Raw genomic sequence first — 27589 nt, 5'->3', positions numbered from 1 at the left:
TAGAGAAACAGTGGCTCCTAATTTGCTTAATAAGTCTCTACCTACCAAAGGAATAGGGCATTCTGGGACATAGAGGATTGAGTAGGTGATGGTAGTTGACCTGGCAGTGCAAGTAACAGGGAAAGGAAATAGTCTTACCTTTGGCCGTCTGTCTGTCCTGGTTACCATGCAGTCACGATTGGAGATGGGGCCTACAGGCTGGGTCAGGACAGAGTAGGTGGCTCTGCTGTCCACAAAGAACTCAATCATCCCATCTGCTACATCAAGAGTGACCCGAGTTTCTACTAGAGTCGTGGTGATGGAGCAAGTCAATGTCGGAGCCGGGAGGGCTTTTCCCACTCGTCAATCCTTGAGGGCTTGCCTCTTGTTTGAGAGGCTGGTAAGGAGGGGAGGTTGCCCAAGGTTGTCCCGTGGTCGCCGTGCTTGAAGATGATCAGGATATTCCTTTTCCCAGTGTCTCTACCTCCTGCAGTGTGCACATTGGTTCCACCCTAGGCTTGATCTCTCCTTTCAATTGTCCAGTCTTCTGGGCCTCCTGGGGTCACCCTGAGGTGGTGGATGAATCAAAGCAGCCAAAAGTAGTGTGTTTTTAGCCATCTCCTTCTTTATTATCCTCCTCTCCCCTGTCCCTATTGTTATAGAGCTTGAAGGCCTCTTCCATCAAGGTGAACAGTGGGGTCTGGGGTCCTGCCTCCAGGTTTTGTAACTTCCCTCTAAAGTTTGGGATGGAATGAGTAATGAAGTGCATGGAAAGCAAAGCTCTTCCCTCTGCCAACTCTGGGTCAGTGTTAGTATATTTTCTAAAAGCCTCCGTCATCCAACTCAGGAAAACTGCTGGGTCTCCTGTCTTTCTAGAGTAACTTCCCTCACGTTGTCATAATTTACAGGCTTTATTATACACTTTTCATCCCTCCTGGTGGGCAGGTAACATAGTGTCCCATCCTAGCCCTGACAACAGCATCTTCATAATCCCAACAGGTTTCTTGCCCAGGGACCACATCCTCACTGCCCAACAAACATTGTGGCAGGGGCTTGTGGCCATTAAACTGTCAGCATATTCTCTATCCTTCCTTAGTCTGTGGTCCTTCTCTTCTGAGGTACAACAGTGGGCCAGAATGACAGTAATGTCCCACAAGGTTAGTGAGAATGCCAAAGTCAGTCTAACAAATTAGTCCCAGAATTTTTCTGGATCTTCTGAAAATCTACAAAATTTTATTTGCACAGCCCCATATTCTCTATGGAGAAAAGAACATGCACCTTGGTAATTCCCTCATTCCCATCTGCCACTTCCCAGAGAGGAAAACAACTGTGAACTGTGTGTGAGGCAAAGGAGGTTGCCAGCTTGGCACCTGATGGTAACCCCATTGGAGACGATGCTGGGGGCACCATTCCCTCTGGGGCTTGGCTGGGATAAGGTGGGGGCCCCGGGGCAGAGGGAGATATGGGGGTTGGGCTGCACTGGTGTAATTTAGCTGGGGCCTGAAAAAGGGAGTCTGTTAGCAAGTCTGGTTCAGATTCCTTGGGGCTGAGGTCTAGAAATGGAGGCCACACACATCCAGCAAGAATCTCTTAGCCTTGGATCTTGGTATAGTTTCATAATGGTCTTCACATAGGGGATCTCCTCCCATATCCCTTACCCTTTCAAAACAGGTTGAACTGAGGGATGGTATTGTAGCTGAGGGAACCATTTTCAGGCCAAAGTTCTTGCTGCCTCAGCAAAAGAATATCAGTTTTTTCTTTTTAATCCTATCTAATTTGACTTGGTATAAATTAGAAATGATACATCCCAAGGGAGAGTCCTTTGGGACCCCAGAAATTTCATTTCCCATGTTTAGGTCATTGATAAATCTATGTCCTATCGGCAGGGATGCTGGGGCTGGATGTAAATCTTGGGAGCAAGCATCTATATGAATATAAGTCCATTCTCAATCCCAAATGGCCTGCACATAGAGACAACAGAGGAAAGAAAGGCAGACAAGGGCAGAGATGGGAAGCAGACTCAAGGACCACTGGGACTGAACCTCCATAGTCCTTCTGATTTCCTCTACCTCACACCAAGTCCAGGTCTTACTTACATCAAGACTGAATTCCTTCTCAACTGAGAAACAAGAGACAAGGTGTTTTACAAGTCAAGGAGTGAGAAGACTGGCATTTCAGGCTGTAGAGGGCGGGAATTTGGTTATTATTCAACCATCGTTCACATGGGCAGCAATGGGATCCTTGTGGTCTACAGGAGTTGACAGAAAGGTGACAGAAGCAATGAGAAAATTTTTCTCCCTCAGTGTGTGAGCATAAGATAGAAAAATACAGGGGAGTATCAAATAAAGTGACAAGACATTCATTGGCCAGAGTACCAAGGAAGAGTTCCTATCCCAGAATACTGAGGTCAGTGTAACCCATCCACCACCTGAGTACCAAGGTCAATGGAGAGGTGCAAGCTGTCCACCACCTGAAAGGCCACCAAGTCTACAAAGGGCCAATGGGGAGATGCAACTGGCCTATGGTGCACTGGGTTGATCAGGCCGAGGGAGCCCTCCTTTTCAATCAATCACTCAGATGTCTATTCAGGTGGCTCAGGCTCAGTTGCTCACTACTGCCACCCCAGGAAGGTCGTATAGTGGTCATCTCCAGGCTATGCACACATGCAGGAGTTGGGGTCGACTGCTTGGAAGAAGTTTTGCTGTTGGAAGGTAGCTTACCTTGACTCCAAAAACAGCTAGGCTGGGAGGTGCCAGATCTGGTGGGGAAGGGTGAGGGGTAGAGTCCCTCCCTATTCTGCCTCTTTCGCATTAGGCACTATACTAGATGCTGCAGAGTTTCAATGGTGATTGAGAAAAAAGACCTTAGTATTATGGAATTTCCAGTCTAAAGAGAAGGCACATATTTATGAAACAATCGTGTGAATAAGCATATGATTGCAAACCTTGTAACAGAGACATGGTAGAAAGAGGTTATGTAGCTTGGAGGACTAGGGGAGAGAACAACAGTCAGCAAAGGTTTCTCTGAGGAAATAAGGTCGGAGCTGAGATCTAAAGAACGATATGCTTTAACCAGACAAAATACAGGTAAAAGTAGATTTCAGGTTTTTCAATCTGGAGGAGCATTGCTTCTTAGAATCTCTGAAAGAAGACCGACTTGGTTGTAGCCCTAAGAATAAGTAAAAACATGAGATTGGAGAGGGAAGCAAGAGCCAGAGCATGCAGGTCTTAAAAGGATTTTAAGAAAATTAGTCTTTAGTATAAGATCAATGTGATGCTATTAATGTGCCAAAAAAACTGTCGAGTTAACTTTTGCTTTGTGAAAAGATCAGTCTGATTGCTTTACAAGAATGAATTGTAAGGTGACAGAAGGACTCAAACATTGGACAAGTCAAAAGAGTATAAGTCCTGCACCATTTCGTATGCTGAAAAAGCTGCCATAACTGAAAGATCCCGTTAGTACAATGGCTTAACAAGACAAGAGCTTATTTTTATCTCACATAATGATATAGAGGTGGGTGCTGGTGGGCTGCCTCTCTTCCGTGAGGTCATTCTGAGACCCAGTTTTTCTCATTCTTGTAGTTTATCATCATTTGCCCCTAAAAGCCCCTAGGCTCTTGTGCTCATTTGTATAGTCACAGTGGGGCCCTCTCCAGGCTGTCATTTCAACCCACCGGTACAGGGAGAAATGGAAGCTGTGCAATTACCTTTTATGCAAGTCTAGGATTAGCACACATCACTTCTCCTAACATCAGTTCATGGAAACGTAGTCACATCACAGCACAGGGAAGCTGGGAAATATCTGTGACTATGTTGCCATATAAAACTTAGAGGTCTCTGATGCTAAAAAGATGTGTATAGTGGTCAATGAGGGATGACTATTAGTCTACACACGGAGGACAATGGAGAATGGATGAACTTCCTTTAAACAGGAGGAGAAACACTTCATTAATAGTAACTATAGGAAAGAAGGAAAATTTGTTGTGAGTGTAAGCTTGGCAAAAAAAACTCAATTAAACAATGCTTAAAACCCATGATATCGCCTGTCACATAGTAGGAGCTGAAGAAAGGATAGCTAGTGACGATGATAAAAATAATAGCAATATTATTAAAATATAATGATAATTACCATTTAATAAATGTGATTTCTTGTTAAGTTACTGCTTCTAGGAGTGGAAATCTTTTACAATAGGTGAATGAGTATTAAAAAATCTGTTCGGTAATACTAAAGATATTTCCCTTACTTATCTACATGTTTAGTTTTGAAATTCTCACTATTCTTGCATCTCCTGTTCCTTTCCAGCTAGCAGAAGATTATGGCCCTGTGTTCACTGTGTATTTTGGCATGAAGCCCACGGTGGTCTTGCATGGATATGAAGCAGTGAAGGAAGCCCTGGTTGATCAGAGTGAGGAGTTTTCTGGCAGAGGCAGTATGCCAGTGTTCGACAAAGTCTGCCAGGGATTAGGTATGCTTCCATTTGGGGAATGTGTGTGGATTTGTAAGTTGCAAAGACTCCAACTAGGCTAAAGAATTGAGAAATTGTAAGTATTTTAGAGGAATTAATGAAAGCAACCTAATTTCAAATTTATCTTAGAGGATCATTAATCCATATTTAAAAATATAAAGGTGGCGTAATGTCCCTATGAAACATTAAAAGCAATGAAAGCAAACTATCTTCTATGAAAGCAAATTAATCTTCTAAGAATTTGTGACTAAACCATGTTCATTTTAAATTATGGCCAGTTAAGATAATGAAAAAGAGACAGAGAGAAAAGAGAAGGGAGGAAATGATTAAATTAGCTTAGTCTCCAAACATTTTGCTTTCTGGCCTGAGTCATGGTTGCCAAGATACTAATTTAGGAAGTTTGCATACATAGTATGCTTGGAACCAACCTGGGTTTTGAATATTTCCGCTCTTGCCTTCAATCTTCTATTCTTCTAAAAGAGCATAGGAAATATTTGAGTCCTGTACAAAATAGAGCATAAAGCACAAATATGCCCTGAAAGGAGGATCATGGAGAAACACACGGTGAGTATGGTTTGGAATTGATGTTAGGTAAGGCTTTTTCAATTAAGTACTTGAACTATCTTCCATTTGTTGTTGGAGCTGAACTTAAGCTGTCTCACCCTCGGTGTGTCACTGGGTTCCTTCAAAAAGAGATAAAGCCTGAATGGGGTCCTTTCCTCCTCTACGTTGTTCTTTAAGATCTTTCTGGACAATTTTCTTATGAGCATTGTTTTTTCCCCAATCTTGTCTTAGCTCTGGATGTCTGATATTGAACTTCTTTGCTGTTATGACCACATTTCATGGACGAGATTTAACAAATGGGGGAGAATGTTAAATGAGAGGGGCTGTGGCTGTTTCCTTTCTCTGAGGAATGGATTTTCTTGCACTTCCTTCCAATGCACAAGCGCTTTCTCTTTTCCTTGAGAATTGACTCCTTTTGTTCCTTCTCCTACACTTCCCTTACAATGCATTAAAGTCATTCCTGAAAATTTAACCTATGATTTGTACTCATCATGGTTTAATAGCTGTTTGATTACAGAGCAAGCATATTGCCTCCATGATCTTTGGCATCCTCATCAGTAAAATGGGGACAGAATGCTTGGTTCACAGAGTTATTCTGAGCTTTACAGGAGCTAATGGATGAAGAGTTTAGTAATATGTAAAACCAAGAGTCCTGACAGTAAGATAGTAGGCTTGATCAAGAGAGGAGGGAGGTGAAGTAGGGATGGATGGAAATTCTTGATGTTGCTTAAGACTCCCTGCTTAAGTGTCATTATTTCCTAAGATAAAGACTCTCAGCTAGAATTCATGACAATGGAAGTTATCTTTCTCTATTTTTCTGTCATCACAGGAATTGTTTTCAGTAATGGAGAAAGGTGGAAGCAAACCCGGCGTTTCTCCCTCACAGTTTTGCGGAATATGGGGATGGGGAAGAACACTCTCGAAGACAGAATTCAAGAGGAAGCCTTGTGTCTGGTGGAAGCATTAAGAAAAACCAATGGTGTGTATTTCTTCATGTCATTAACAGTAGTAATTTGGATAGGTTAAATGCTATTACAGTTATACTACCGAGAGATATGATGGCTCAAGTACAACAGAAATTTACTTTTGCTTAGATAACAGTAGTGAGAGGTGAAGTGGTTGGCCTAACAGTCTTTTCAGGCACCAGGTTGATAAGGGCTTTGAGATCTTCAACATGTGGCTTCCAGTGTCACCCATGATGCATCTCTCTGCATCTAGTGGAGGAGAAAAGAATGAGGAAAAGAGCAAATAATGCTTTTAATAGGCCAGGCAATGCAGTGGCACACAAAACTTCTTTCACTTTCCCTGAGCTGCAATTCAATCACAGGGCCACAACTGACTGTGAGAGGGGCTGGGAAATGTGGCTATCTGTGTGCACAGGAAGAAGAGGAGAACATGGACTTTAGTAATCAGCTAGTAGTTTTGGCCACGGTATTTTGAAAAAGTAAGCAATTTTTCTAGTAACTTCTTGAGAAAAATTGCAAGTATTTCTTAATATACGTATGCCAGATCATTATGCTGTGCCCCTGAAACTATACAGTCTTGTATATCAATTATATCTCAATAAAATTGAAAAAGAAAGCATTGGTGATTCAGTGGAGGAATTCACACCAAATCCTTGTCATCGTGGGGATGCATTACAGCTTGCCTGGAGGAAAGTGGATGTGAGAGAGGGAGAGAGGGAGCTGCAGTAGTGCAAATCTGCTCAGCGTGTGTGTGTGTGTATATGCACATGCAGGACTGGCAGGGGGTAGAGGAGAAAGGGGAGGGCAGAAGACTTGGCAGGAAGGAGTAATATCAGAATCATAAGATATATGTGGTTTTTTAAACCTCAATACTTGAAAATTTTTTGAAGAACATTATTGACTTGGTACTACTGTATTGTGTGTGGTGAATTGCCATTGTGTTCTTTAACTGCTATGTTATTGTCCACATAGTTGATTCGCTTTTTTCTGATATTAATATTAAAAGATGCAATTATTACAAATATTTGCATGATTCTGATTTTTCCTTAGACTAAATTTCTGGGAATGGCAGCAGAGTGTCAATGAACATCATTTGGACTTTTGATGCATATTACTTAGGAATGGGTGGGAGACCTGGCCGAAGAAGGGATAGGCACATGAGGCTTATTCTGCGTAGTTTGTGTCATAACCTTATGCTTAAACTTAATATATTAAATAAATATTTCCACATGTGTAGCTTTTAAATGTTTATTAAGTGCATTAGTACTGAAGTAGTACAGTATTACGTTATTTTGAATGTACCATCGTTTATTTCACCAGTCTTTTATTTTTTGCCAGATAGACTGTTTTCTGTTCTATGTTGCTAGTAACATAAAAATTTTGTGTACTTGAGTTATATTTCAAGCACAATTTTCTGTTAACTGGTTCAGCTTTTCCCATAGTGAATATGACCTTTTGTCAGCTTCCAGACGTATGATCACCAAGACTCTGCAAGAATACACCTGGCTATGGGGACCCCAAACTCTTGGCCCATTCCATCACTGGATAACTCTAACTGTTGGAAGTTTCTTTCACATGTTGAGCAGAACATTTTTTCTTTGTAATTTTTACTTTTTTGATCCCTTCTATGTTTATTATTTTTTAAATTGTTGTGTTGTGGTTGTCCCCTCACAGAGGAGGATGGTAACACACACACCCCAATTTGATATGAAAAAGTTTATTACTTACAAGATGAATCTTTCTGTGGAGGATAGAGTGGCTCCTAAGCAGATCCAAAAACAGCTAGAAAGATCAATAAAAGGATACTGGCTTGAGGTTTTCATGGTGGTTAGGTGGTGGGGAGGGGATAGGTGTTCCTGTGTGAAGCCAGGGTTTTGTGGTTCAAACTTCCTGCTTGTGCTAAAGGAGGGAGCACTTGAGCTTTCTTATCAGCTTATCTAGATGTGAGTAGAAAAGAAGAAAATGTGAGGCTTAAAAGCAGTCAGCAGCCAAACACCTAAATTTGGAACACATTCTTTGTTACATAGAGAAAGCCTGTTTCCAATATTATAACATATTTCTTTCAAATATCTCTGGATATTTGAATATCTCTGAATGTAACTCTGATTTCTCTCATTATTCTTCTCTTCTGCAAGTAAAATACACCCAACTTTTTTCCACTATGTTTTGGAAAATATGATTTCAAGTTCCCTCAGTCTCCTGATTTTCTTATTATGTTGCTCACTTCCTCTTGGGCATAATGAAGTATCCACGATGAGAGCTAAATTTTACAATTTAAAGTCATTTTTAAATAACCTCCTTATTGTGAATTACCTTGTGGCTCTTATTTGGAGAATGACGTAAATACAAGAATACTTTGGGGAAATTAATAAGGAAATTGCACTGGATTAAACAGCTGTGTTTGGGGAAACACAATGAATTTTATTTTAAGCATTTTGAGTTTATATTGATGATGGCAGGTCCAGGTAGTTCCTATGCTTAAAAAAATCTTAGAAGTCAACCCTTTTCAATTATTTAAAACAGTTAGCTTATGATTTACGTGAAAATTGTGTTCTAACTTCTAACTTACGTTGTTTTCAGCATCTCCCTGTGATCCTACTTTACTACTGGGCTGTGCTCCCTGCAATGTGATCTGCTCCGTTGTTTTCCACTGTCGCTTTGAGTACAGTGATGAGAAATTGCTAACCTTGTTAAGTTATCTTGATGAAAACATGAAAATTGCAAGCACTGCCTGGATAATGGTAACGTCAATTTTTTCTTTAAGTCAAAATTAATTTTCTAGGTAATCTATTGTTCATGCCTACCTCGTCCATTTGCCCTGTTTCCAAATGGCTAAAGTAATGTTTATCAAACTAGCACTTGTAATCAATTAGTGAGTTATCAAATCAATTTAATGTCTTAAAATGAAATTTAAAGCATGCCATATAGTGATAGAAAGAAAACTATAATATCATCAATCATCCATTATAGCAAGGTATTTTTCTGATAAACTTTTTGATTTTTATATCTAGAGATGAAGAGGGTGGTGATGTAAAATGTATTTCTTACTACAGTACACTGTCAGAGAAAGGTAGTAACCTAATTGTGCAATCACTAACAACTAAAATCCTGTATGGATCACAAGGTTATGATGTGTTCCACCTGGGAAGGATCCTAGAGAACAAATAGCCTATTTCTCATTCCTTTCAAACACGAAACTCTCACCCAGAGATGTTAAGCATATTTTGCAAAGTAGTGTAGCAAAGACATGAAATGAGCTAGACCTAGAAGTTAGATTTCTCAGTTCTCTAGATTGATAGAAGCTACCAGACTGACTAAATTGCTTCAGTGTCTACCAAGGGTTTTAAGTCATGAAGGTGCTGTCTAAAGCAGAGTCAGTAAACTCTAGGATTGGGAATGGCCAGGTGAATATGGGCAATGTGCACATTCCTGAGGATGTAAAATGCCTAAATAAAAGTAGGCTAAGTATTTCGGTATTTCCTTAATCTTTCTGATGTAGTTTCTTCATTATAATGAAAGGATATGAGCCCTCCAAGCTTTTCAGGTGACTCTTTGTAGAAATATGTGTAAGGTAAATGGGATGAACACTGGGTTCTAGCTCTATCATAGTTTAGGGTTTTAGACAGGTTGACTAAGCTTTCTGAGCGTCAGTCTCCTCATTTGGAAAGACGTGGCATGCTGCTGAATTCCTTCAGAGAATTACGGTTATGAAATGCATTTAAATGTTTTTGAAATTGCTTTGTAACTTGTGCATACTGCAAGTATGGCCGTTTTATTAGTTCCTTTTCCTTCAAACTCCAAGTATGTTCTAGTGCAGGAAGCATATTTTATTATTCTTATCTACTCAGCGTATTGCAAACGGTCTGAGATGTAATATGGGCCTGTAAGAGTTTGCCGAGTGAATTAAAAAATAACTCTTTCCTCTTTCAGCTCTACAACGCTCTCCCCTTTTTAATACATTATCTCCCAGGAAGTCATAATGCATTATTTAAAAACATTGCTGACCAACAAAAGTTTATCTTGGAGAAAATAAAAGAACACCAAGAATCCCTGGACCTCAATAACCCTCGAGACTTTATTGACTACTTCCTGATTAAAATGGAAAAGGTATCATGTGACTCTGATTTGCAACTTCATCTTTGTATGAGATGTGACTCCTAGATTAGCTTTGCTCTTCCCAGTGAAATTGGGACTTTAAAACAAATACTCCTTCCTAAAGAGGTATTAATTCCTTGTGCAATCTATTGCTTGTGAAAACCGTATTGGATGTCTTGAGATATTTCTAAATTCTGTCTGAAAATAACTTAGAAGCCTTTATATTTACCATGTTAAAGCTTGTTCTTTATTTAGAGGTAGATTAAAATACACATACACACAAACATCCAAGGTTAATGATAGAGAACATATTATCATTTATAAAATAAGTTCCATGAATGGAAGATGTAACACAAGGGGGAACACAAGAATGGACAGGAAACTAGAAAGGCTTGCCCTTGGACACATACTAGGAAATCGTCCCAGATGAGGTAGGTTTTGAGGAAACTCTGGCTTAGATGAACAGAGATGACAAAATATGTCCAGGGAATGATAAGTGCAGTGATCAAGTGTGTAGAATTTTCAAAGAGATTATCTTGATTGTAATGGAGGAACTGTCATCGGTGTAGTGACTGATGAGGTTGGGACTAGTGTTGCAGTTTGAGGGTGACTGGGTCTGGAGGCTTGAACGTGAAATTTAAACATGATAAAGTAGACAATAGATGCTAGATTTGACAGTGAGTAGCAGTGATGACTTGATAAAAATTATGTTGAAAGAAATTGTAGAGAAACTGATTGGCTAGTGGGTGAAAAAGTGAGGAATCAGAAAGGACTTGTTGAAAGTTTGTAACTGATTATACTCTAACTGATAGAAGGAAGCCTAACAACTCATGTACCTTTGCTTTCAGCTACAGCAGTCTCTAATGTCTGGCTTTAATTTGCCATATAAGCAAATTGAGCAAATAATGATGTTATATTGAGGTATTTTATGCTACCTCTAAAGTTTTTTATTTCTCAATTAATTCTAACACATCATTGCTAGGAAAAACACAACAAACAGTCTGAATTTACCATGGACAACTTGATCACTACCATATGGGATTTGTTTAGCGCGGGAACAGAGACAACGAGCACCACCCTGAGATATGGACTCCTGCTCCTGCTGAAGCATCCAGAGGTCACAGGTACAATCACAGATGATGGGTAGGTTGAAATTCCAGGTGGAAACTGGCAGGCAAGACTGATAATTATTCCACTCTTTACCTGTCTAGACAATGTACAAGAAAATTTCCCGCAAGTAGTACATCTTCTTATTGGATGAATTAAATTCAAATTAGATTATAGTACAAAAAGAGAATGAGGTATTTAAACAGCAGTGGAGATTTGAAGGGCAGACGTCACTGTTCACACTGCCATGGTGAGGTCTCCTTGCTATGGGTTGGGACAGATGTAGTAATCTCATTTGTCTTAGGATCTGGAAAGAACTAACCTTTCTCTAAAAAGATATCGCTTGATGTACTTTCCATGTGCAGATAAATATATTTCTGTTAAAAGATATTTCCACTCAAACGCATTTCTAATGCAAAGATGAACTCAAGAAAATTACAATATTTCTCTATCAAAGAGACTCACTCTCTAATTAAAATTATACACATTATATACATTTTTCCTCCTCTTTTTATTTTCTTTGAGTCCTCATATAAGAGGACGCTTCCTTCACTCCTATATCAGGTTTTGTGCTCTGGCACGTAAAGCCACTTTTAGGAAAATTAAACCTCATAAGCTTATCTCCCTGACATCAGCACCAGGTTTTTCTACTTTGCTGAAGTTCCTTCTGCCATTCCATTATAGATAGGAGATGCTTTCCAAATGGTACAATTTAGAAGCATAGCGTCCAAATTCTTTTGCTCACACACTTTGTGGGATATGACAATGCTGTGTTTCTTTGATGTAACAGACTGTTTCAGCCAAACAATTTCACCCTTATGAGACCTATGTTGATTATGATTATAAATAGTATATGAAATTTTTCTCCAAACCTTTAAATCTTGTATACATTGCAAGAGCCCTTCTTGTGTAATATTTGCCCATGCTTCCCTTTTCATTTTCCATTTGGATTTATTCTTTCCCTATATCCATTCATATTTTCCTTTTCTTTCTTCTCATCTTCATCTTTTACTGTACTATTCTACTGAGATTTCTGATTTTATAAGCAGTTCCTAACCATTTTATATAACCACTGACTTCTAGATAGAACTCCAGCCTCTCACCTGAGAAGGTGAAGTTTAAAACTTCTCTGAAGTCCCTAAAATTTTCTTCTTTGTAGCTACTAAACCATAGAATTTTCACATGCTCCATTACAAAGACACATTTCTCAAGTAGTAGATAAATACTATTTGACCAAATTAGCAACTTGATATTAAAGAAAATGTGTTATAGACTCTAAAAACTCTAGTAACTCTATTTCCTTAAGAAATACATATAGTTTTCCAGGCATATTTCCTCATTTTTTTATTATCGATTTTTAAATCAAATTCATAATAGTTTACATCATTGTGAATTTCAGTTGTACATTATTTCTTGTCCGTCACCATATAAGTGCTCCCCTTCACCCCTTGTGCCCACCCCTCAGCTGCTACCTCTGGTAACCAGTGGACTGTTGTCTTTGTATGTGTGTTTGTTTATCTTCCACATATGAGTGAAATCATATGGTATTTGTCTCCCTCAGCCTGGCTTATTTTGCTTAACATAATACCCTCCAGATCCATCTGTGTTGTTGCAAATGGGATGATTTCATCTTTTTTTGTGGCTGAGTAATATTCCATTGTTTATATATACCACATCTCCTTTATCCAATCATTGGTCGATGGGCATTTGGATTGCTTCCATGTCTTGGCTGTTGTGAACAGAGCTGCAATGGACGTAGGGGCACATATTTTACTTCGGATTGTTGATTTCAAGTTGTTTGGATAGCTATCCAGTATTGGGATAGCTGGGTCATACAGCATTTCTATTTTTAGATTTTTGAGGGATCTCCATACTGTTTTCCATAGCAGCTGTACCACTTTGCATTTCCACCAGCAGTGTGTGAGGGTGCCCTTTTCTCCATACACTCTCCAACCTTTGTTATTTTTAGTCTTAGTGATTATAGCCATTTTAACCTGTATAAGGTGGTATCTTAGTCTAGTTTTGATTTGCATTTCCCTGATGATTAGTGATGTTGAACATCTTTTCATGTGCTTATTGGCCGTCTGTATATCTTCTTTGGGAAAATGTCTGCTCATAGCCTCTGCCCAGATTTTGATCGGGCTGTTTGTTTTATTGTTATTCAGTTTTGTGAGTTCTTTATATGTTGTGGAGATGAACACCTTGTCGGATGTACGATTTTCAAATGTTTTCTCCCAGTTGGTGGGTTATCTTTTTGGTCATTTTTAAGATGCACAACGTAATACCCAACTTGCAGAACTATTTTGAGGAATTATAAAGTATAATAACAAATAGTGCAGCATGCCTGTCATAGTCTTCATTCTAAATAAATGTCAACTTTTGTCTTGTTCCTATGTACTGAGTCTACTAAGCATCTTATTCAATTGATGTATTTCTGAAGCATTTACTGCACTGTGTAATTCCTTCTTTCTTGGAACTTACATTTTTAAATCAAAAACCGGCATACATGAACTGATTGAACTACAGGGTCTATAGTGAACCTTGAAGATCATAGATCCCTGAGTCTATCAGACTAAAGTATACAAAATAGAATTCAGAGTTGAGAAATGAATTTCATGGTACAATTGTGTTTTACACGTACGTTTGTTTAAGTCTCTAATGAGATTCCAGTTTGCTCAGGAAACTTAAATTTTGTTTCTATTTTTTTCTTGTGGTGGTAGCCATACATAACTATCCCTTCTCCCTACCTCCCACCTAAATGTAACCCTGCTTAAGAAGATCAGATAAAAATCTTTTCTATTTCACATGAATTCTGATTCCTACCTTGCCAGGTAAAGTCCAGGAAGAGATTGACCGTGTGATTGGCCGACACCGGAGCCCATGCATGCAGGACAGGAGCCACATGCCCTACACGGATGCTGTGGTGCATGAGATCCAGAGATACATCAACCTCGTCCCCAACAATCTGCCCCATGCAACAACTCGGGACGTTAAGTTCAGAGAATACCTAATTCCCAAGGTAAGAGATATTTCATTTAAACTCTACCTTAGGGGTCTTAGAATAACAACAATCACGTTTGTACAATTACAGATTGCCTAACCTTCTACAGATCTTGCACAATCATAACTCAGGCATTTCACCCTTTGACCACATGCTCCTTCCCTTCCAGTTTGTTGATAAAAGTTTGTAAATATGATAGTGCTTAGACCACCGCAATATTGGACATTGATAGCTCCACACTCTGCCTGTCCATTAAACCAATCTGCTCTTCACTTCCCTGCTTTCCAGTGTTGTTTTCTCTTTTTTTTTTTTTTAAGGAAGGATAGCCCTAAGCTAACACCTGTTGCCAATCTTCCTCTTCTTGCTTGAGGAAGAGTGGCGCTGAGCTAATATTAGTGCCAACCTTCCTCTATTTCATATATGGCACTCTGCTACAGCATGGCTTGATGAACGGTGTAAGTCTGTGCCAGGGATCTGAACCTACAAACCTGGGCCACTGAAGCAGAGTGTACTGAACTTCACCACTACAATACTGGGCCAGCTCCCTTGCCATCCTCCTCTACTCATTTTTTAATTGGATGTTTTTACTTCTATTGAGTTGTATGAGTTCTTTATAGATTTTGGATATTACCTGCTTATCAGATAAATGATTTGCAAATATTTTCTCCCATTCAGTAGGTTGCCTTTTCGTTCAGTTGATAGTTTCCTTTGGTGTCCAGGAGTTCTTCTGTTTGACGTATTTGCACTTACTTTTCTTTTTTCTTTTGTTGCCTCCTATTTTGGTGTCAAATCCAAAAAATATCATGGCCAAAACTGAGCTTATCCCCTATCTTATAGCTCTTACCTTCAAGTCTTTACTCCATTTTGAATTGATTTTTGAGCTTGGGATAAGGTAGTGGTCCAGTTTTGTTCTTTTCTGTGTGGCTGTCCAGTTTTCCCATCACCATTTATTGAAGAGATTGTCCTTTCCCTGTTTCAAATCCTTGGCTCCCTTGTTTTAAACTAATTTACCATTCATGCTTGAGTTTATTTCTGGGCTGTCTGTTCTATTCCATTGGTCTATGTGTCTGTTTTTATGGCAGTACCACACTATTTTAATGACTGTAACTTTGTAATATAGTTTGAAATCAGGAAGCATGATGTTTCCAGCTTTGCTCTTCTTTCTTAAGATCACTTTGAATTTTCAGATTATTTTTTGGTCCCACACAAATTTTAGGATTGTTTGTTCTATTTCTCTGAAAAATGTCATTGGAATCCTGATAGGGATTGCATTGAATCTGTAGTTGACTTTGACTGTTATGGCTATTTTAATAATATTATTTCTTCCTGTCCTTAGCTCAGACTATCTTTCTCTTTGTTGTGCCTTCCTCAATTTCTTCATCAGTGTCTCATAGTTTTCAATGTGCAGGTCTTTCACCTCTTTAGTTAAATTTATTCCTAGGTAAAGCATTCTTTTTGATGCTATTTTCTTAATTTCTATTTCTGATAGTTCCTTGTTAGTGTGTAGAAAAATGACAGATTTTTGCACACTTATTTTTGTATCATGGTACTTGGCTGAATTCATTTATTAGTTCTGACAGTATTGGTGGAGTCTTTAGAGTTTTCCATCTCTAATATGCTATCTGCAAGTAGTGACTGTTTCGTTTCTTCTTTACTGATGTGAATGCCCTTTACTTCTTTTTCTTGCCAAATTTCTCTGGCTAAGACTTCTAGTTCTATGGTGAATAATAGCGGCAAGAATGAGCATAGTTTTCTTGTTTCTGATCTTAAAGGAAAAGCTTTCAGCATTTCATTGTTGAGTATGCCATAAGCTATGGACTTTTCATATATGGCCTTTATTATGCTGAGGTACGTTTCCTCTCTACCAACGTTTTTCAGAATTTTTATCACGAATAAATGATGATTTTTGTCAAACTTTTTTTATATTTTATCATCTATTGAAGTGAGCACATGATTTTATCCTTCATTTTGTTAATGTGGTGTATCACATTGATTGATTTGCAGCTATTGAACCATCCCTGAATCCCTGGGATAAATCCCACTTGATCATGATGTATGATTCTTCTAATGTATTGTTGCATTCAATTTGCTCACGTTTTCTTGAGGATTTTTGCATGTATGCTCACCAGTGGTATTGGACTGTAACTTTCCTTTCTTGTGCTGTCCTTGTCTGGTTTTGGTATCAGGGTAATGTTGGCCTCGTAGAATGAGTTAGGAAGCCTGCATCTTCTTCAATATTTCAGAATAGCTTGAGAAGGATAGGTATTAAATCTCTTTTGAATGTTTGTTAGAATTCACCAGAGAAGCCATCTTGTCCTAGACTTTGTTTTTTGGGAGACTTTTGGTTGCTGATTCAATTTCCTTCTTAGTAATCAGTTTGTTCAGACTTTCCATTTCTTCATGATTCAGTCTTGGTAAGTTGTATGTTTCTAGGCATTTATTCACTTCTTTAAGGCGTTCAAACTTTTGTTGTTTAGTTGTTCATAGTAGTCTCTCAGGATCCTTAGTATTTCTGTTGTCTCAGTTGTAATGTCTCCTCTTTTATTTTTGATTTTTCTATTAGGGTCTTCTCTTTTTTTGCTAGTGACTGTATTTAAAGGTTTGCCAATTTTGTTTACCTTTCTTAAAAATCCATTCTTGGTTTCATAAATATTTTAAAATGTCCTTTAGTCTCAATTTCATTTATTTCTACTCTGATCTTTGTTATTTCACTCATTCTACTAACTTTGGAGCCAGTCCTAGTGATTTAGCAGTTAAGATTCAGCACTCTCACCATCATGGCCTGGGTTTGTTTCCTGGTCAGGGAACTATACCACCTGTGTGTCAGTTGTCATGTTGTGGCTGTGATCCTGAAAGCTATGCCACAAGTATTTCAAATAACAGCATGGTCATCAGTAATGGACAGCTTTCATGGAGCTTCCAGACTAACACATACCAGGAAGAAGGACCTGGACACCAACTTCCAAAAATATCGGCCATGGACACTCTTTGAATACCACTTGAGTAGTGTCAGATACAGTGCCAGAAGGTGAGAGGATGGCACAAAAAGACTTGGCAGGGTTCTTCTCTGGTGTACGCAGGGTTGCTAGGAGATGGAATTGACTTGATGTACTAACAACAAACTAAGTTTGGGCTTCACTTGTTCTTTTTCTAGGTTCTTGAGGTGTAACATTATGTTGTTAATTTGAGAATTTTCTTGTTTCTTGATGTAGGCATTCATAACTATGAGCTTCCTTCTTAGACTGCTTTCCCTGCATCCCATAAACTTTGGTATGAGGTGTTTCCATTTTCAACTTTCTTGAAGTATTTTTCACTTTGTCTTTTGATTTCTTCTTTGACTCATTGGTTTTTCAGTGGCATGTTAGTTGGAGAATAAAAAAATTTTTGTTTTTTTTCTTGTAATTGATTTATAGATTCATACCATTGTGGTCAGAAAAGATGCTTGAAATGACTTCAGTCTTCTTAAATTTATTAATACTTGTCTTTTTCCCTAACATATGACCTATCCAGGTGATTGTTCCCCGCATGCTTGAGAAGAATGTGTACTCTATTGCTTTTGAATTGAATGCTCTGTATCTCTGTTAAGTGCTTTCCACTTTTTAAATTGGAATGTTTAGTTCATTAAAATGGAATGTAATTATTGATACGGTGGTTTTATGTCAACAATTCTATCATTTTTTTCCTGTTCATCTGCTCAGTTTATATTCCATTACTACTCCTTTCCTTTTCTTCTGGAATAGTTGCATTTTTAAAGGACTGCTCTCTTTTAATTCCTCTGTTTTATATTCCTGTTTGTCCTTTCCTGCTTTCTTCTGAATTCCTGTATTTAGAATTGTAAATTTCCATTGACACCTAACTATTCTTTTTACTGATTTCTCCAGAGATTACAATATGCAGCCTTCATTTTACATAGCCTTCATGAAATCAATACTATAAAATATTTTGAAAATACAAGAAACTTCACAGTGCATACAAATATTGAATCGTTATGTTGTACACATGAAATTAACATGATTTTATGTCAAATATATCTCAATTAAAAATACAAGAACATTGCAATCACAGATAACTATTTAACCCTCTCACTTTCTTTTATGCTATAATTATCACATAGGTAACATCTATGTATATTATAAACCTACCATCAATAGTATAGTTTTTGCTTTAAACGAGTGTTGGTAAACTTTTCCATAAAGAGTTCAGATAATAAATATTTAGAGTTTGTGGGCCATATGCTCTCTGTTGTGACTACTCACCTCAGCCACTGTAGTATGAAAGAAACCACTGAAAATATATAAACAAACTGGCATGGATGTTTTCCGATAAATCTTTATTTACATAAACAGGTGGAAGTCTGGATATAGAATAATGGATTGACAGAGTTAAAATTCTTTTCATCTCTTTAAATATTTAATTTTAGTGTTTTCTGGTTTCCACTGTTTCTGAAGAGGTGTCAGCAGCCATTTGAGTAATTATTCCTCTGTAGGTAATGTGCCATTTTTATCTGACTGCTTTAAAATTGTCTCTGTATCTTTGACTGACTTTTAACTACAATATGTTTATGTGGTTTTGTTTTTATTTATTCTGCTTGTCTTCATCTAAACTTGAAGAACTTTTTTCCATTATTACCTCAAATATTTTCTGCCCACTCCTTTGTTTTTGGCACTCCATTCACCTTATGATATTTTTGCACAGGTCTCTGAGACTTTGTGTATTCTTTTCAATTTTTTCTATTCTTTAGAGCAGGAAATTTCTATTGATCTGTCTTCAAATTCACGAATTCTTTCTTTTGTCATATTGAAACTGCTGTAAAGCATATCTACTAATTAATATAATGAATTGTAAATTTCAGTTTGAGAATTTACATTTTGTTCTTTTTGTAACATATTTTGATGATAGCAATTAGTATTTTAATGGATTATGAGACAATTTTTCTTTATTTCCTTGATTATAGTTATAATAGAGCATTCAAAATTTTTTTACTGTCCATTCTATTCTCAATGTTATTTTACTGTTAGTGTTATTCTCCATTTTCTCTTGAGTATGGGTCACAATTTCCTGGTGTGTCTGTGTGTTTAATAATTTTGGATTTTATCCTAGATATTTTGAATGATTTGTTGTAGCAACTCTTGATTCAGTTATATTCCTTTCACGAACATTGAGTTTTGGTCAAACAGACACACAGGGGACCTGCCCCACATCCAAAGCTGAGAAGATTCTGTGCTGCTGTGCTTGTGGCTGGCCCTTCCCATAGTTGCTCCTAAGAGAGCTGAAAACAACTTCATGCTAAAGAGAGCTACTCTGGGGGCCTGCAGCAATTGTGAGTCCTTGAGCCTAGCAACCAGCCATGCTGGGTGCTTGACTCACTTAAAAGCAAAACAGCAGTAGTTGTGTGATATTTGACATTGCAGGCAGCCATGCTGGGGCAGGCCTCATCCAATAAGGTGACCATAGCAGCTACACATATCTGAGCCTTAAAACGAGTTGGCCTGGGGCCAGCCTAGCCTATGCATGCACCTGAAGCAAAAAAGAAGAAAAAAAAAACCCACCACAACAGAAGGGCTCATGTAACAAACACTGGGGAAACTCCTGGAATATTTGAACAGGTGACATGAGGGAAGCATATTGATGGGCCCCATAAGGCTAGTCTTACATAAGGCAAAATTTCCAAGATCAGGAGACATAGCCAATATACATAATACATAAATATTAGTAGAGAGAATTAGGCCAAGTGTGGACACAAAGGAATATATTCCAAATAAGGGAACAAGACAAATCCTCAGAAAAAGAACTAAACAAAACAGAGATAAACAATGTATTTGTTAAAGAGTATGAAGTATCTCATAAGGGTGCTCAGTGCTTGTGGGAGAAGAATAGATGAACACAGTCAGAACTTCAAGAAAGAATTGGAGAATATAAGAAAGAACGAATCAGAACTGAAGAATACAATAATGGAAAAGAAAAATTCGCTTGAGGTAAGCAACAGAAGACTAAACATCACAAATGAATGGATGAGTTATCTAGATGAAAGATTAGAAGACATCACCCAAGTTGAACAGAAATCAGAAAATAATTAAAAGGAAAGAAGACAAAGTAAGGGACCTCTGGGACAACAGTGGCATAGTAACATCTGTATTATAGATGTCTCAGAAGGAGAAGAGAGAGACAAGGGGAAGAAAACCTACTTGAAGAAATAATAACTGAAAATATCCTTAACCTAAGGAAAGAAACAGGCGTCCAGTTACAGGAAGCACAGAGAGCACCACACAAGATGAACTCAAAGAGGCACCTACAAGACACATTATAATGAAAATGTCAAGAATTAAAGGTAAAGAGAGAATCTTAAAATCTGCAAGAGAAAGGCAACAAGTTACATACAAAGGAAAATCCATAAGGCTATCAGCTGACTTCTCAGAAGAAACCTCACAGGGTATAGGGGAGTGGCGTGATATATTCAAAGAGCTGAAAGGCAACAAAACAAGCCAAGAATGCTCTACCCGGCAAGATTATCATTCAGAATGGAAGGAGAAATAAAGAGTTTTCCAGATACGCAAAAACTAAAGGAATTTATCACCAGTAAACTGTCCTTATAAGAAATGTTAAAGTGACTTATTTAAGTGGGAAAGGAAAGACAACAAATAGTATTAAGGAAATTGTCAAAGAAAAAATTATCATTGGTAAAGGCAAATACACATTAAAGGTAGTGGATCAACCACATATGAAGCCAGTATGAAGGTCAAAAGACAAAAGTACTAAAAATATCTATCTCTATGATAAGAGGTTAAGGAATACACACGCACATATACACACACACACAGAAGAGGTTAAATATGCCATGAAAAACATAAAATGTGGGGAGGAGAGTAAAATTGTAGGTCTTTTAGTGAGAGGTCAAACTTAAGAGACAATCAACTTAATATAGACTTTTATTTACGTAGGTTCTGACATGTGAACCAAATGGTAATCACAAACCAGAAACCTATAATAAATACACAAAAAACAAAGAGAAAGGAACCCAAGTTCAATATAAAAGAAAGCCATTAAATCACAAGAGGAGGCAGCAAGAGAAGAAGAAAGGAAAAAAGAATTACTAAAACACCCAGAATAAAAGTAAGTCTATGTTAATAAGTACATTATTATCAATAGGTACTTTAAATGTCAATGGACTAAATGCTCCAATCAAAAGAGATAGTGTGGCTGAATGGATAAAAAAACAAGACCCATGTATTTGCTGTTTACAAGAGACACACTTTAGATGTAAAGACACTCACAAACTGAAAGTGAAGGGATACAAAAGATACTTCATGCAAATAGCAATGAAAAAAAGCTAGTAGCAATATTTTTTAAAGAAAAAATAGACTTTAAAACAAAAACTGTAACAAAAGACAAAGAAGGGTACTAGATAATGATAAAGGGAACATCCAACAAGAGGACATAACACTTGTAAATATTTATGGACCCAACATAGGAGCACCTAAACATATAAAGCAATTATTCACAGATATAAAAGAAGAAATTGATAGTAACACAATAATAGTAGGGGACATTAAGCCTCCACTTACATAAATGGATAGATGGCCCAAACGGAAGCTCAATAAGGAAACATTGGCCTTAAATGAAACATTAGATCAGACTGTCTTAGTAGATATATGCAGTACATTCCATCCCCAAACTGCAGAATACACATTCTTTTTGCATGCACGTGGAATGCTTTTCAGGATAGATCACACATGAGGCCACAAAACAAGTCTCAATAAATTTAAGAAGATTGAAATAATACCAAGTTTCATTTCTGAGCTGAACAGTAGGAAACTAGAAGTCAGCTACAAGAAGAAAGCTTGAAAAGCCATAAATATGTGGAAGTGAAACAAAATGCTAATGAAGAACTATTAGGTCAATGAAGAAATCAAAGGAGAAATACAAAAATACCTCAAAACAAATGAAAATGAGAATATGTTATGCCAAAATTTATGGGATAGGGCAAAAGAAATACTAAGAAGTTTATAGCAATACAAGCCTGCCTTAAGAAACAAGAAAAACTTCAAATAAACAATCAAACAGTGCACCTATTGGCTGCTGAACTTTTGAAGTGATGCCTTGTGAGGATTCTGGATTTAAAGAATGTTGACTTTTATTTTCACAGGCAGGTAAATGACCCACAGATGTTTTCCAGTCTGTTAGACTTCCTGTAATTCTTTGTTATGATGGAGTAATTTCAAATTTGAATTTAGTCTTTGGGCATTGCCCTTATTCCAGAGTGGGTTCTTCAATCCAACATCTTAGAATTTTTGGAGTCACCACAGAAATTCTGAGGTGTCAAGAACATTCTCTCCACACTAGCTGGGTTGGAACTCCATCATCTCTATCACTGCACAACATCTAGTATCCATATTCAGTTCTCAACTCTCCAGCAGTCATACTCTGACAGGCTTCATGGATTTCCTCCTGCATATGTGCCGCCCAACACAAAGCCACAGACTTGCAGAGAATAGTTTCAATTTTGACATCCTCCCTGTTTTTAGATTTCTCCTGTCATGAATTCTAGGTCCCACATTTTGATTTCTGTCTCTTTAGCTTAAAAAACCACCACTTTACTTGGCCCTTACCTCCCTGCACTCTATGAGGAAAGTGTTCTCACATAGAAACTGAGAACGATTGTATTACCTGCCTAATTTTCTTCAGTAAAGCATCACAGTACTGGATTGCCTCTTGTTCAATGCTGGAAAACTCTTATTTCATATGTTTTTTTTTCTGAATTTACATCCATTTTAGTTGTGAGAGCAACTCCAAAGCAGTTACCGTATTATAGCCTGAAGTCGATGGTCCCGTCAACTAGGAGAAGTGTTTTGTCCCAAATTAAGTTTATGAGGAAGCCTGTTCTAGGACTGACCGTACTATCATACCTATATTTCATATTCAGGGCATTTCTCTTAGTCCACCGAGGACAGAAAACGAATCACAAGAGTAGCTGTGTTATAGGGAAGAGGTTTAGGACAGACTGAAACTTCAGTTTCTGTTTCATTTGTCCACATGGAAATGACAGTCTGTGCATTCTATCCATGACCTTTCTGGAATGAGAACTGCATCATATATTTGGAAAGGCCATACAGTATACTAGAATGCATTCAGACAGACGTGGATTTTAATTTTGTCTCTGCTATGTAAGAAATGTATGACTTTATTAAAAGATCCCAAGATATCGTAAGTGAAATCATTATCACCATAACTAACAAAATTTCTCTTTATTGAGCATTTTAGAGTGTAGTAATATTTGTGTAAGGTGTATTTAATATATTACCTCATTTTATGTTTTCAATAAATTGATCCAGTAAAATGTTGTTTACATTTTACTAGTGATGAAAATGAGGCATGGGAATTTTAAACAACTTACTTATGGTCATCGAGAGAAAGATTCGATTGATTCTGAAAATTAACTCAAAATCATTATGTTATACTGTATGTTTGGGTTTTGGAAAACTCTACTAGAAACCAGAAATGCTCTCTCATTTCCACAAGAATATGCAACAATTCAGTTGAAAGAACATCGCAGAAGGAGGGGGATCCTTACTTACCAAGGGTCTCATCTTGATAGGAAAGTGAAGGGTTTTCAAGAATATGTCCGCTGAAGCAGAATTTTGAAGAAGACTGAATACTTGATTCTAAATAAATGAACTAGATTTTCAGTGACATCAGCCCTTTTAGACAATACTGCAATTTATTGGTCAAGAACAATGCACTCCAGAGAGCTCTGTGGTTTCTGAAATGGAAGTGCTGGTGTCCAGCTACAAACCGAAGAGGATGGAGTCCCGGAACAGTACCTGGACTGAAATTATATGATATAAGACCTATTAGGCTTGATCATTAATTTGTTGTGTGACATGAAACAAATAAATTCTCCTTTCTGTGCCTCAATCTCCTCTTCCATAAAGCAACAGGATTAGATGAGGGGCTTTTTTGTTTTCAAGCTGCATGACCTTCTTTATAATCCAGTTTATCTGTTTCTCTTTGTATCAGGGCACAGCGATATTACTGTCTCTGACTTCTGTCCTGCACGATGACAAAGAGTTTCCCAACCCAGAGCAGTTTGACCCTGGTCACTTCCTTGATGCAAGTGGTAACTTTAAGAAGAGTGACTACTTCATGGCTTTTTCAGCAGGCAAGCAAACTTCAGTTTTATCTGTCAACAGGGGTCAAGTGAGATGAGGAAGAGCATTGCATGAAGGCTACTCTGGGCTGGATGAATTGTCATGTGTATGAGGCCAGAGACACTGCTCGCAAAGCCCAGGTTATTTCTCATTGGATTGGAGGCTTCATTCACTATATTTGCCTCATAACCCACCACTGAGAGTTTTAAGAGTTTCTCCTAGAAGTCCAATTCTGCTAAGACTTTTTTCACCGGCCCTAAGAAGTCAGTTCACTCAGTAAACTTCACTGAGACCCTTATATGTAACAGCTGCATGTTCAGATCCTGGGACACAAATGTGAATCAGCAACAGATCCTCTCTCTAGGAGAGGGGAGAGCAAATTGACAGGCAATGAGACTCCTGAGTGACAAATGCTCTTTGAGGGGCAGCTGTGGGAGCCCAGAGAGAGGAGCTCCTGACTCCTGCCTTTTGCAGGGCAGGGGCAGAAGGTAGAGTAGTTGGAGGGTAAGGCAAATTTTCTTGCAGGAAGTAGCATTTGAATATCTTCCTTCAATTTGTCAGTGGCCTGGAAGGAAACGGGTACACCCTTGAAAAAGTTTAATTAAAGAGATTTTAACGAACAGACTGTTTTCAGAGATGTGGGCAGGATTAAGGGAAGTAACAAAGTATGGTGAAGTACTCAGGAATCACCATCAGCAGGAAGATGTTGCCATGCTAGGTCAGAAGGATCCAGGGAAGGAGCTTTTTACTGGAATGACTGGAACACAAAGAGACCTTTAGCAAGGAGAGAGTGGATCTCTCAACAGCAGGTGCATCTATAAGTAGAGGATTAGAGCCAGTGCCTAAACTGTGTCCTGGCAGGGAGGGATTGAGAGAATACATACTCTGACCCTTTCAATATCTAATCCTCTGAATGTTTTCAGATCCTGAAAGGGAACTAACTTCTGGGTTTGTGCAGTTCATAGAATCGTCTTCCTGAACACAGAGTAGGCATTAGGCATGGAAGACAAACGAACACAGAATGGATCTGGAAGGAAGGAAAATGAAGAATATTCAGCGCAGTCCAAAGGAGAAGCGTGGGGAAGAGTATAGATTGACGGGCCTCTCTTACTCAAGTAACTGAGACTGGGACAAAAATAGGAGATTTGCTCTTTGTTGAAAATACCCATATGTAAGGAAATGGGTATCTGGAACTCTTGGTATTGTGGTCCCAGGATCATTTGCAGTGTCTAGAGATGATCTCAAAGCAAGATACTGCTGTACTACTCCCGGACTTTGTTCTTGTATTTTGGGCCCACATTGCAGAACGAGCCTGCTCAAGATTTCTATTCATTTCACAGGGCTCGCAGGCCTGCTTTTGTCCTGACATTGTGGCAATCATGACAAGATCTAAGGCCTTACCTTAAGAGTTTATACTCCAGTCTGTGATACAGATGAATAATCATAATTTCATGTGAAATGTATTGTATTAAAAGCACTAATGAGTGTTGTGGAGAACAGATAAGGGAGTGAATTGTATACCCTGAGCAGGTGAAGGAAGTTTGCATAGAATAAATGACATCTGAGCTCATTCTAGAAGCGTGTGGAGAAGATCATCAGGCAGAGTGGAGAGGAAGACTATTTCAGTTGAGGAATGACTGGAATCTCAGATAATATTTGAAATTACCAGTCTGTTTGGAGATTTGTGAAGACTTAGTAATGCTTTTGGCTAGTTTACTGTATTATTTTTATACTTGGCAATGATAAGCTCTGGAAATTTTTTAAAGTAGGGACATGACAAGATTCAGATTATCCTTTAGAATCCAGATAAAGAGAAATAAATCTATTGTTGGGTCTTGGGAGGTAGATGTATAGTGTGTGTCTCATGCCGATTGAGATAGGTAAGTGTCTATTTGTGTTTGTGTGTGTGTATAGAAAGATGTCACTGGCAAGCCTCAGCAAAACAACTTCAATGTGGGGGTATGGAAAAGACTTTTTTATAGAGCATGTGCACAGAAATACATGCTGAGGAAATGAAGGAAGCCAGGTTTGAGTGTAGATGGAAGAAGCCATCAGTTAATTAGTCCTTAATTAATTAATTGATTAATTCCATTTATTTAAGCCTCCCTGTGTGCTAACTCGGAAATAGAATTAAATGAACATTTACTTTATATGTCACTTTTTAGGAAAAAGAGTTTGCGTTGGAGAAGGCCTGGCCCGCATGGAGCTGTTTCTACTCCTGACCAATATTTTACAGCATTTTACCTTGAAACCTCTGGTTGACCCAAAGGACATTGACACTACCCCACCTGCCAGTGGGATAACCTCTGTACCACCCTTCTATGAGCTCTGTTTCATTCCAGTCTGAAGAAAGGGCAGGCTGCCGGATCACAGAGCCAGCCTCTCCAGCCTTATTTAAACAAGCCAGATGCCTTCTGTCCTGTTTGTTAGCCATTATCCACTCTCCCTTAACAGCAGAAATGACGTTCCTGAGCCCTGTCTCTTCTAATTTTCCCCATCCGTTAAGATTCAGTTCAAATTTCTCTGCATGAAGTAAAGCTCACTGTTTTGTCTCCAATAAACTTCTTGTTGTAATACAATTTTGAGATCTCAAGCTATATCTCATCTGCAGTATGCACAAAATGGAAGGCTCTGTATAAATATCACATTTTGTTTTATTAAAAATTAAAAATGGAAAATTATTCCATGAGGTAAAATATTTTAAAAACAATAAAATATGAAATTCACTCATTTCTTATTCCTACCTAGCTCTCCAGGGGAACGATTTCTTGACAGTTTGGCGTGTACAATTTCTATATTTTCCCTATGGTTTTAAAAATATAATTATGCATGTGCTTTGTATATTTGCATATGTATGTTTGTATAGGTGTATGTATGTATACGTACACACATGTGGGGAGAAAACAAGGGAAGATCATTCCGTCCAGAGGAAATAGCATGAATTTGTTGATCTGTCCAAGGGTATCTCTCCTCTTCTTCCCTAGCAGTTAAAGACACATGCACACAGCCATATTAAGGCAAAGAGCAGAATATAATATGTGTGAATGCTTATATTTGAACACACACATACTGAAATACATGTGTGTTTTTATGTCTATGTTTGTGCATATATACATATATACACACGTATATATGTAATATAAATATGTATATATACATATATATTTATATATATCTGTGATTTGATGGTGACATTTATATAGTAACATATGGATAGTTTTACAAGCAGTATAAATAACTATCTCATAAAACCCTTTTGAGTGCCTAT

At 37.9% G+C, this 27589-nt stretch overlaps 1 protein-coding gene across 2 annotated transcripts in view; it reads left to right on the top strand.

The window, feature by feature from the left end:
• LOC124236360 (cytochrome P450 2C21-like) overlaps positions 1-27010 on the top strand; it is a 66488-nt gene extending 39478 nt beyond the window's left edge. For both annotated transcript variants that reach the window (XM_046655318.1, XM_046655317.1), the window contains 8 exons: positions 4282-4444; positions 5838-5987; positions 8554-8714; positions 9904-10080; positions 11051-11192; positions 14007-14194; positions 24191-24332; positions 26487-27010. In XM_046655318.1, the coding sequence (XP_046511274.1) occupies positions 4282-4444; positions 5838-5987; positions 8554-8714; positions 9904-10080; positions 11051-11192; positions 14007-14194; positions 24191-24332; positions 26487-26668 (1305 nt within the window). In that variant the 3' untranslated portion in view covers positions 26669-27010. The remainder of the gene's footprint in view (positions 1-4281; positions 4445-5837; positions 5988-8553; positions 8715-9903; positions 10081-11050; positions 11193-14006; positions 14195-24190; positions 24333-26486) is intronic.
• Positions 27011-27589: the final 579 nt, after the last annotated feature.

The sequence above is a fragment of the Equus quagga genome, chromosome 2 (genome assembly GCF_021613505.1).
Source record: "Equus quagga isolate Etosha38 chromosome 2, UCLA_HA_Equagga_1.0, whole genome shotgun sequence".
Classification (NCBI taxonomy): Eukaryota; Metazoa; Chordata; class Mammalia; order Perissodactyla; family Equidae; genus Equus; species Equus quagga.
Note: the sequence above shows the minus strand (reverse complement) of the source record. Positions and strands in the feature narration are given on the sequence as shown.